The sequence below is a fragment of the Corythoichthys intestinalis genome, chromosome 9 (genome assembly GCF_030265065.1).
Source record: "Corythoichthys intestinalis isolate RoL2023-P3 chromosome 9, ASM3026506v1, whole genome shotgun sequence".
Lineage (NCBI taxonomy): Eukaryota > Metazoa > Chordata > Actinopteri > Syngnathiformes > Syngnathidae > Corythoichthys > Corythoichthys intestinalis.
This window is the reverse complement of record NC_080403.1, coordinates 13,040,032-13,052,097: the sequence shown is the minus strand read 5'-3', so window position 1 is coordinate 13,052,097 and position 12,066 is coordinate 13,040,032. Positions and strand designations below refer to the sequence as shown.

Genomic DNA, 12,066 nt, shown 5'->3' with positions numbered 1-12,066 from the left:
GCAAAGAAAAGGATAACCCCCTACACCCCTCCCAAAAATATTCTATGAATTATCTTTGTCTTTAACTAAAGCATATTTATTCTGTCAACCACTTATCCCGGTAGATTTCATAGCAGTGGGTGAAAACAATCCCACTCGTACACATCCGCATATGATTTAAAGGCAGCCTTTACAATACCAAAGGCCTCACAACGTGTCATGCACAGTATTATCAAAATTGTTAGTAGAAACTGGATGTATTCCTAACCTTTGATTACAGGCTTTGTATCTGTTGGCGGTGATGAAGAAGTATGCGGCAACTCTTCGCTGATGCTGTGCAATTCTGTGACCTCTAGCTTCACAGATACCGCATCCTCCGGGGATACTTCTCCTACATCCATGGCCTCTTTTTTCACAGTTATTGAGTGCAGGTCCATGTCATTTGAATTGCCAGTACGTCCAGTATGGTCAGCTTTGGCAGACTGACTTGGCCTCTTTTGGAAAAATTGACTCACAACAGAGTTTTTGCACATCTGATCTTTGTATCTGGGTTCTTTGGTTTTGACTGATGCTGGGTGCTTTGGGGACATAGGCGGAGCGCCAAAATGTGTTTCTGACAATTGTTGTCTGGAAAAAAAAGAGAAAAGAAAAAAGTATGTGCATGGAATGACAACAAGGAGATCTAACCTGTAGAAAGTTAAAGAGCACTACATGAACACTCTGCTTCTCCCATGTCACAATGCAACAAAACGGTGACAAAAGTACCAAATGTAAATTGACATAACACACGAGCAAGGTAAAATACTGGTAAGTTATAGTCATTGAGTCGAGACCTTTAACTGCAATACCTACTAGCCCAAGTAACGAATCCCTTTTAATACACATTGAAAAAGGCGACACTTTGTCTAGTCTTCAAAATGTGAGATGCAAATAAATGGCAACAGGTCCATTACGGAGCAATAAAATCAAATCAATGAGGTGTGCACCGCTTTGCTTTCCATATTTAAAGCTTTATACTTGAACTCAGTGTGCCCATTAGCTCTGGCTGACAGATATCGCACACATGCGTACATTTATGCAACTCTCTCAAACTCACTAAGTGAACAAGGTTAAAATTTATGAGCTCTAACATGCTTTACTTTTTTTAATGTAGAAAAAAATAAAGTAGAAGTTGAAAATTCAAAAGGTCCTCAAAATTGTGCAACAAGTTGTACAAAAAATATCCTGAAATGCATCTTAAAAGTCAGACAAAAATGATGTGTGTGATGTCCAAATCCTGTGAGACTTCAACTAGGTCTGCAAGTGCAGGAGTGTTCTGCTTTTTCTTCAGTGTTTTGGGAAGCCACAACCATAGAAACATGTGAGTGATGGCAAAACAGGATCACAAATATCAAAATGGAAAATGAACTGTGCTAGGAAACCATCAAACTAATTAATTTATCAAGATCAACAAAATTATTTTATCCTTTCAGATGGTACTAAAAATAGGATACAGCTGAAAGCATAAGCTTAGTGACTAGGATAATAAAAAAAAATACCTGAAATGCTTATTTTAGTGTGCTGAAAAACATGCAAAAGCAAATCTCAAATATATATTACTGAAAAATATATTCTGGTGCTTTGTATCCTGAACACGAGGGCTGCAACTAACGATTACTTTTTATAATCGATTACTCGGACGATTAATTAAAGGATTCATCGATGATTCAGAAATGTCACTTTTTTTAATTACCTTCACAATTTAATTTGAAGTTGTTTTAGGCATGTTGTAAGTAAAGACAAAATGGATGACAATTTCCTCCAAAAATAATATTTAATTACAGCTTCCTGACTTAACTATAGTCTACAATTGTAATGTTTTAAGTACAAAAAAAACTTGTTCAAGTTTTTAATCAAGGTTCTGCATATGAAACAAAAATAATTTCTCAGTACACATATAAGACAAAAGTTCTGTTCATTCAAATTTAAAAAAAGTGCTGCTGATTGACTTTTCCAGTGGGCAAAGCGCTCATATATTTTCTTTAAACAAACTAAACAACAAAAAGAATAGGGGAGTAGGTAGACTGTAATGAATCAGTTTTCTTTATCAAACAGTTGTTCGTAAATATAATGCAAATTCAAAACCCACTCTCTTGTATGACAATTTACAGTTTGAATGGGAGTTTGTGTTGAAACTAAGGAGACTCTAAGTTGTTATATGAAAGTTTATGTGTGTGGTTTCTATGTGAAAAGAAATGAGACAACTTTACTATCTAATAGGGGTGTAACGGTACACAAAAATCTCGGTTCGGTACATACCTCGGTTTTGAGGTCACGGTTCGAGTTATTTTCGGTCCAGTAAGAAAACAAAATGCAAAATATAAATGTGCTAGTTGTTTATTACACACTTCCGTGCTTTCAAAAATAGGAACAGTAGCCTATACAAAGCTAGAATTCTGCTTAAAAAGCACGGGGTATTTAAAGATAATAATCCAACAACAATTTGCCTTTCAGACCCCACGTATTGGTCAGCTTTCTTTCTGAAAGAAAGAAGAAAAAAGAAGTCCTGTGCTTAAGAGAAAAGCAATCCCAATAAAGATTTTAACATGTATTTTACAAATGAAATGCCTCAATGAATTTTTTTTTTTTTTTTTTTAATGAACGGTTTTCAAAAGATTTATTGGTGGATTTTCTCAAGTTAAAGCGCCACACAGAAATTAATAAATATTTAATTACAGATGTTTTAATTCATTTCAATTTATTTTATTTAAATGGGCTATTATTTATTTTATTATGTGTTTGTATTTTACAAATGTGATATAGTATTCATTTATATTGTATATTTTATGTTGTATAACTTTAGTTCCTATGTGAATATTAGTTCCTGCTTGTTTTGTTGTGGTAGGAGGGTTTTGTACTGAACACAGAGCCATGTAGGTTATTATTATAGCAGAGAAGACAACTGTAAATCAACAAAGACAAGTCAACTGTGCCCCGATCTACCACTCAAGAGATCTGATGGACTCAAAAAGTGGGTTACGATTGCATATTAGTTTGAAAATCGACCGGATCCACCATATTTTTACACGAGTGACTTCCGGTCTGCTAGCTAGTAGTATTGACGCAGGAGGGCCGCGTCTCGCGTCAAATAATAAACTCTGCCGTTCTTTTCGCATGTATCGCGTTGAGCCGCTTCTGGGACGCATCCGCACTGCGACTGGTGTGCATTGGCTGATTGACTTTAATGCCCGTGTTTCACCGCGTTCTCGCGGCGGCCACGTTGTCACTACACATTACACACACACAAGGACTGAAACAGGACTGGTCATAGCTGCCGGCAAAAATCAACAATCAAATTCAGTGGCAACTACCATATTGGTCCCAATATAAGATGGTGTTTTTTGCATTGAAATAAGACTGAAAAAGAGGGGGTCGTCTTATATTCGCGGTCTAGACATTATACCCATTCACGACGCTCGATGGTGCCAGATATCATTGATGCGATGTTCTGTCATGACAGATCTCAACTACTCTCCCCATTCGTGATGCTAGATGGCGCCATATATCATTGAAGTGATGTTCTGTCATGACAGATCTCAGCTCTCTCAAGTTTAACAAGTTTGCATTATTTTATTGCAATGTTTTTCCTTATTCAGATTTGTTTCAAGACTGCAGTTACAGTTAGACTTCACTTTGATGGTTAATGCAGTCATTGTAATTTTGTTGCTTTATCACGATAGATTGGTTTATTTCCATTTCAAAAACCAGAAGCCATTCATTTACGAATGTGATTTTACTTTAGTTTACATATTTAAATGTTCAGATATTAAGATTTAAATGAGGCAAAATAACATGCTTTTTCTTTCAAATATATTGTTATAATCATTTGTTTCGGATGTACTGTAAATATTTTCTGTATAAAATTAATTTGGTGTTCAAAAAGTCTTTTTTCAAACTTGAGTCTTGAGAAAGGGGGGGGTCGTCTTATAATCAGGGCCGTCTCATATTCGGGCCAATACGGTACTTTATGAATCGATAAGTTGTTGCCAGTGTTGGGAGTAACGCCATTATAAATAACGCCGTTACGTAACGGCGTTATTTTTTCAGTAACGGGGTAATCTAACTAATTACTTTTTCCGCCGTTACAACGCCGTTACCGTTACTGACGGTCAAAAGCAGTGCGTTACTTACTCTGAATAAATTGAAGAAACTACCAGCCGTGTCGAGTCGACTCTCTGCTCTGTTGATTTGTCATCCAAGACTTGGGGTGCGTTCAGGTTCGAGAACAGCGCACGTACTTCTGACTCCAAGCTGTTTGTCCCTGCTCATTCAATTAGAAAATGCTTTCCAAAGTTTGGTAACGTTTCTGTGTTTGCTACACCTGATGCTAGCTTCGTTCCCCTCTCCCACTGTCAGCCAGCAATAATTCTGCTTCCATCTTGAGGACGGCAGACGCTTTGAAGGTGATGTGAATTGTCGGGAAACGAGCCTGGAAGTGATTGTGATTGGCTGAGGGTTAGAGTCATGTGACGTGATAAGCCAATCAGAGCCGGTGATTTCACAAGCAAACCGGAACAGCGGGTGCGGCAAACACACACACGCAAAACATGCACAGGGTCGGGATGGCAGAGCATTCAGAAAAAAAATTGTCCTTTAAGAGGTGGAGATATCGACACTATTTCAAGTTTGTCGAAATTAAAAGAAAGAACCTGCATGTAATGTGTAATTTATGTCCCGGGGCAAAGCCTTTGTCGACATCTGTGGTAAGCAATTCAAATCTGCTGAAGCACCTAACAAGTTAACTACCTGTCTGTTCTTCTCTATTCCACTGACTCGAATACTGCTCAGAAAATTTCAAATTCTTTGACATACAACAAGCTCTTTTTAAAGTAACGGAAATAGTTACTTTCCCTGGTAACTAGTTACTTTTACTATAGAGTAATTCAGTTACTAACTCAGTTACTCTTTGGAAAAAGTTATGAGTAATGTAACTAATTACTTTTTTAAAGTAACGTGCCCAACACTGGTTGTTGCAGCCTTACTGAACACATAATTGTCATGTGCCTTTCAAGCCAAATAATTTGTTTGTACAGCAAAGTGGTTAAAGTAGGTCAAAATAGAGGTGTGCCATGGTTGAAACGCGTTATCCATGCAGTGATTGCAATTATTTTTGGAAGTAAAATCACTCTATAAAGGATTTTAAATTAGTCACGATGTGACATTGTTATGCAAGTATCCAGCTCTCTTCATTTGTCAAAGTTTGATGGAGAAATAATGAGGAATTTACCCTCGTTGCTGGAAAGCCATTGATGGCGCTTAGCCTGATATAGTGGTAGGCGTGGGTCAGGAAGCAAGGTTCTAAGTGACGTCATACAGGGACCCTGATTAGGCCCACACATAATTCCTGCCGTCTGAGGAGCTAAAAAATAGTTTCTACCTATAACACAATTCAGCACTAAATTCCATTAAACCTGTACATGTTGTCAGCAAGAATCTTTAAATGTATTTCATTTATTTAGAAACAAATCATCAAAGAGGTCCCTTTAAGTGAGGACAATCCACATGTTGCATTGAGGTGGGAGCCCAAAAAAATGTGTTCAGTGTTCCCGCAGCAGTGCAATCAGTCTTCACTCACTTTAAATATCCAGCCGGATGAAGAAAACCAGATTTAAAGCAGATTCTATCAACAGGCCATTTGTCAGTGGCAGGAAGTAGATCAGGTTTATTCATCCGTTTTGGACGAAGTGCTCTTGGCCTGGGATTGAAATTAAAAATAATGTGACTTGGGTAAATGTTTGTCTCAAGCCTTTTTAATGGATACTTAAATTATTGTTGACCCCCCAAAAGGGAAGGTTTTAAAAATCCAATGAACCAAAGAGTGATGGAAGAAAAATATCTTATAGTAATTGAAACCTTAAAACATTTTTCTTTTTTTTCTTTAAATCATGGATTTTCATGTACATATACACTCACCGGCCACTTTAACAGGTACACCATGCTAGTAACGGGTTGGACCCCCTTTTGCCTTCAGAACTGCCTCAATTCTTCGTGGCATAGATTCAACAAGGTGCTGGAAGCATTCCTCAGAGAGTTTGGTCCATATTGAAATGATAGCATCACACAGTTGGTGCAGATTTGTCGGCTGCACATGCGAATCTCCCGTTCCACCACACCCCAAAGACGCTCTATTGGATTGAGACCTGGTGGCTGTGGAGGCCATTTGAGTACAGTGAACTCACTGTCATGTTCAAGAAACCAGTCTGAGATGATTCCAGCTTTATGACATGACGCATTATCCTCCTGAAAGTAGCCATCAGAAGTTGGGTACATCGCGGTCATAAAGGGACGGACATGGTCAGCAACAGTACTCAGGTAGGCTGTGGCGTTCCAACGATGCTCAATTGGTACCAAGGGGCCCAAAGAGTGCCAAGAAAATATTCCCCACACCATTACACCACCAGCGTGAACCGTTGATACAAGGCAGGATAGATCCATGCTTTCACGTTGTTGACGCCAAATTCTGACCCTACCATCCGAATGTCGCAGCAGAAATCGAGACTCATCAGACCAGGCAACGTTTTTCCAATGTTCTGTTGTCCAATTTCGATGAGCTTCTGCAAATTGTAGCTTCAGTTTCCTGTTCTTAGCTGAAAGGAGTGGCACCCAGCGTGGTCTTCTGCCGCTGTAGCCCATCTGCCTCAAAGTTCGACTTACTGTGCATTCAGAGATGCTCTTCTGCCTACCTTGGTTGTAACGGGTGGTTATTTGAGTCACTGTTGCCTTTCTATCAGCTCGAACCAGTCTGGCCATTCTCCTCTGACCTCTGACATCAACAAGGCATTTCTGCCCACAGAACTGCCGCTCACTGGATATTTTTTCTTTTTCGGACCATTCTCTGTAAACCCTAGAGATGGTTGTGCGTGAAAATCCCAGTAGATCAGCAGTTTCTGAAATACTCAGACCAGCCCTTCTGGCACCAACAACCATGCCACATTCAAAGTCACTCAAATCACGTTTCTTTCCTATACTGATGCTCGGTTTGAACTGAAGGAGATTGTCTTAAACCATGTCTACATGCCTAAATGCACTGAGTTGCCGCCATGTGATTGGCTTAGAAATTAAGTGTTAACGAGCAGTTGGACAGGTGTACCTAATAAAGTGGCCAGTAAGTGTATATACACATGCAACAAGAAAAGTGGGGCAGAGCGAAACAAGTGCCCTTTTTATGAATTATTAGACGGCATTCTTGGGGACAAGTGCAGCGTTTGCCCACTGATTTTGCTTACCCCATGAAGATGGCAAAGACGGCAAATAATTTCAATGCAGTTTAGTAATGTCAGTGTTTACCGTATACTGGCTAATATAATGGTTAAGTAATGTTCCCTCCCTTGTAGATACTTGTTGCATGTTTGTTGCCACGGTCGCAATTTTATGACGTCAAACACTACACGCGCTGGATGAAACCTTCATTGCCACAGCAACCCGTCAGATGGTTCAATAATGTGGCCCCGTCTGAACAAGTCCAATTACGATTTAGACACTTGCTTAAAAAATGTGAACAGCCAGCCCTAAAAATCGGATTTGAGGACAAAACAGATTGGCTTTAGAAATGTCTACAGTCTGAATGTAGTCGTAATAGCAGGTGATTAAATCTAACGTCAAACTTGGTTTAAAACAAACTAAAATTATCATATGATAACAAAGTAAATAGCATAACTATAGATTAATGGAATAACTGGAACACTAACCGGAGAAATAATTAGCACAAAACATGAACTTTGAAAGTTGTTTATAGCCTCAACGCCACATTGCATGCTGGTTGGAAAGAGGCATGAGTTGCAATATTTTGGGACGACAATAGTGTGACAGCAGATGGCATCAGAGGTTGTCTGTCACTATAAAGTGGTCTTGAAGCCCAAGAACCAACAGTGTTGAGACGTCAATGGCTATTTAAGAAAATATGCATGTGCTTGTGTAACTATATGTATGAATAAAATGCAACAAGTGTTATAACCCTTTCTTGCCAAACGTATCACCTTTGATACACTTATTAGTCTCAAAATCATGACATTCTAATTCAGAATTTTGAAATATCTTCCCCTTCAAAAAAAAAAACAAAAAAAAAAAAAGATAGATGCAAGTTAACTCATGCATCTGCAGGTTCCATGAGAAAAAAAACAGGATTTAGCAAGGGTTATAGATATTAGAGCTTATTACATATATTCTTTTTTCTTTTTAACAAATTTGAGAGAAAAAAAAAGGTTTCATTAACACCTTATTTTTAAGACCTAATTTTGTGATTCTCTGACAATTGCTTCATATTGCAGGCATTAAAGGGATAAGGTTAATTTGTTATTTGGCTTTACAGGTTAGCTTTTTTTTTTTTGGAAAGTATGTTACTAGCTCTACATAACATTCTTTTGTAGCCCAAAACAACAAAATGTGAACCAAAATTTTTTATAATTACACAGTGCTTTATATATATATTATATATATATATATATATATATATATATATATATATTAGAGGTGCACGATAATTATCGGTCCGATAAAAGGAATTATGACGTCATCCCAATAAATCCGATAACATAATATATTATCAGCCCTATTAATAATATTTTTGGCACGGTGTCGGATTGGGATTTGTGCGTTTGTTTCCACTCCTGTTTTTCCAGTATTCAAAGTTTTGTTACTGTCTTTGTTTTGTTCATTATAATAATGTTCATGTCATCATGAAAATTCTGGTTCGGTCAAAGGCAAATCTAAGCTGAATCAACCACTAGTATTTTTGACCTACAGGTGTTCAAAAACTCAGGTGAATATACACTGAAAAATTAATATATATATATATATATATATATTATCGGTTATCGTATCGGTATCGGCCTTGTGGAGCAGGAAGTTATCGATATTGGTATCTGTTTCAAAAAATGGATATCGTGCACCCCTAATACAGTGGGGAGAACAAGTATTTGATACACTGCCGATTTTGCTGGTTTTCCCCACTTGCAAAGCATGTAGAGGTCTGTAATTTGTATCATAAGTTCTCTTCAACTGTGAGTGACGGAATCTAAAACAAAAAAAAACAGAAAATCACGTTGTATGATTTTTAAACAATAAATTTATGTATTTGATACATCACAAAAATTGAACTTAATATTTGGTACAGAAACCTTTGTTTGCTATTACAGATACCAAACGTTTGCTGTAGTCCTTGACAAGGTTTGCACACACTGCAGCAGGGATTTTGGCCCACTCCTCCATGCAGGTTTTCTCCAAAGCCTTTAGGTTTTGGGGCTGCTGCCGGGCAACACGGACTTTCAGCTCCCTCCATAGATTTTCTATCGGGTTCAGATCTGGTGACTGGCTAGGCCACTCCAGGACCTTAAGACACTTCTTACGGAGCCACTCTTTAGTTGCCTTGGCTGTGTTCTTTGGGTCGTTGTCATGCTGGAAGACCCAGCCACAACCCATCTTCAGGGCTCTCACTGAAGGAAGGAGGTTGTCAGCAAAGATCTGGCGATACATAGCCCCATCCATCCTCCCCTCAATACGGTGCAGTCGTCCTGTACCCTTGGCAGAGAAGCAGCCCCAAAAAATGTTTCCTCCTCCATGTTTCACAGTTGGGATGGTGTTCTTGGGGTTGTACTCATCCTTCCTTTTCCTCCAAACACGACGAGCCGGGTTTAGACCAAAAAGTTCAATTTTGGTCTCATCCGACCACATGACCTTCTCCCATTGCTCCTCTGGATCATCCAGATGATCAGTGGCAAACTTCAGACGTGTCTGGACATGCACTGGCTTCAGCAGCGGGACCTTGCATGCGCTGTAGGATTTTAATCCATGACGGCGTAATGTGTTTCCGATGGTTTTCTTCGAGATTGTGGTTCCAGCTCTCTTCAGGTCATTGAGCAGGTCCTGCCGTGTAGTTCTGGGCTGATCCCTCACCTTCCTCATGATCAGTGATGCCCCACGAGGTGAGATCTTGCATGGAGCCTCAGAACGAGGCAGATTGACTGTCAACTTGAACTTCTTCCGTTTTCTAATCATCGCTCCAACAGTTGTTACCTTCTCACCAAGCTGCTTGCTTATTTTCCTGTAGCCCATCCCAGCCTTGTGCAGGTCTATTATTTTATCCCTGATGTCCTTACACAGCTCTTTGGTCTTGGCCATTGTGGAGAGGTTGGAGTTTGTGGTGTCTTTTATACAGGTAACAAGTTCAAACAGGTGCAGTTACTTCCGGTAATGAGTGGAGAACAGGAGGGGTTCTTAAAAAAGAACTAAGAGCCGAAATATTTACTAGTTGGTAATGTATCAAATACTTATTTCATGCAGTTAAATACAAATTTATTATTTAAAAATTATACAATGTGATTTTCTGGATTTTTGTATTAGATTCCGCCCCTCACAGTTGAAGAGAACTTATGATACAAATTACAGACCTCTACATGGCTTGCAAGTGGGAAAACCAGCAAAATCGGCAGTGTATCAAATACTTGTTCTCCCCACTGTATATATATATATATATATTTTGATATTGTATCATGACATATTGTATCATGACCCTGGCATATCAAGGTGCATCATATCGTGAGTTTAAGTATATCCTCCCATCTGTTGTCCCATCTTAAGGTAGGCCTGTCGCAATAACAAATATAAGTGGGTGATACATTTTCCTCATTAATTACTGTCGATATGCAATATTATTGTGAAAAACGTATATAGTTTGTGAGTTTTATTTAAATAAGATTTACGTATTCTGGATGTAGGCATTTGCCGGGATGAGATTTTGACGGTATGATAAACTTAAGCAAAAATACCGCGGTAAAATCTTATTTCTCATCTAAAAATGTCATTACCCTTGATAACACACATCACTTAAAAGTAAGGTGTTTTTCCCACGTTTCAATTGACTTTCCATTTGTGTCAAGCTATTTTTAAGTTCTAGTTTTAAGTTACTCTAAATTGTAAGTCCTGATCGGATTTTGAGTTTTTACACTAATAAATCTATGATACCCGCTGTATTAGAGCACATTAGGCACCAGTGCTACTTTGTGTTTTATCCATCAATGACTACTGAGCTAAAATTAACAGTTAGCTTTATTATGTTTTTATTTTACACCTTCATCACTCTATAACGCTGTTTTTTAAAGATTAAATAAAGCCTGTATGAAAGACACGTTAGCCACGCAGTACTCATAATAGAAACCCAGCGCTCCGCAGGGCTATCGTTATGTTAGCAAGGTACAGTAACGTTAATCTTATTTATTAGCGCTACGGTAACTTAATTTTTACCTTGTCCCCAGTATCGCTCCTCTGCTCTCTGAGTAAACGGGGTGCCGTCGGTGGAGCTGAAGATGTGCTGTAGTGTTATGCAAGCGCTGTCTTACAGTAAATACATGAAACAATGTTTGCTTTGGTGTCCAGCTTGAAATGCTCCACACTTTTGACATTATCAACTTTTTCTTGGTACCTTTTTTTTTTTTCGATTTCATCGGCTTCTTAATTGTTACCTCTACAGTGCTGCTCGAAAGTTTGTGAACCCCACAGCGATGGTCAGATTTTTTGTAAAAAAAACTAAAATAACCTTATTAAATGTTAAGTTATACCCAAATCCACAATACTGACATTCCAAATAATGGACTGAAACAAAAGAAATAGTTATATTGTCATTCTTTATTTAACAAAAGTGGTTGATTTAAGAAAAACTCAGATATCATGTGTGCAAAAGTATGTGAACCCCTTCAGTTAATAGGATATTGCGCCTCCTTTTGCAGAGATTACCTCAACCAAACGGTTTCTGTAGTGACTAATCAGCCTCTCACATCTACTTTGGGGGATTTTTGCCCATTCTTCCTTGCAGAACGCAGTCAGTTGAGAGAGGTTTGATGGGCGTCTGGCATGAACTGCTCGCTTCAGGTCCCGCCACAGCATTTCAATGGGATTTAGGTCAGGACTTTGACTGGGCCAGTCCAGAACACGAATCTTCTTCTTTTTCAGCCATTCCTTGGTTGTATTGCTGGAATGCTTTGGATCATTATCATGTTGCATGATCCACCTTCTGCCAAGCTTTAACTTCAAAACAGATGGCGTCAGGTTATGTTC

The 12,066-nt window shown here is 38.6% G+C and overlaps 1 protein-coding gene across 4 annotated transcripts in view; it reads right to left on the bottom strand.

The window, feature by feature from the left end:
* The window catches only part of rad18 (RAD18 E3 ubiquitin protein ligase), a 136,013-nt gene that overhangs the window by 86,618 nt on the left and 37,329 nt on the right, over positions 1–12,066 (bottom strand). For all 4 annotated transcript variants that reach the window (XM_057845121.1, XM_057845124.1, XM_057845123.1 and 1 more), the window contains exon 5: positions 248–606. In XM_057845121.1, coding sequence (XP_057701104.1) covers positions 248–606 — 359 coding nt within the window. The remainder of the gene's footprint in view (positions 1–247; positions 607–12,066) is intronic.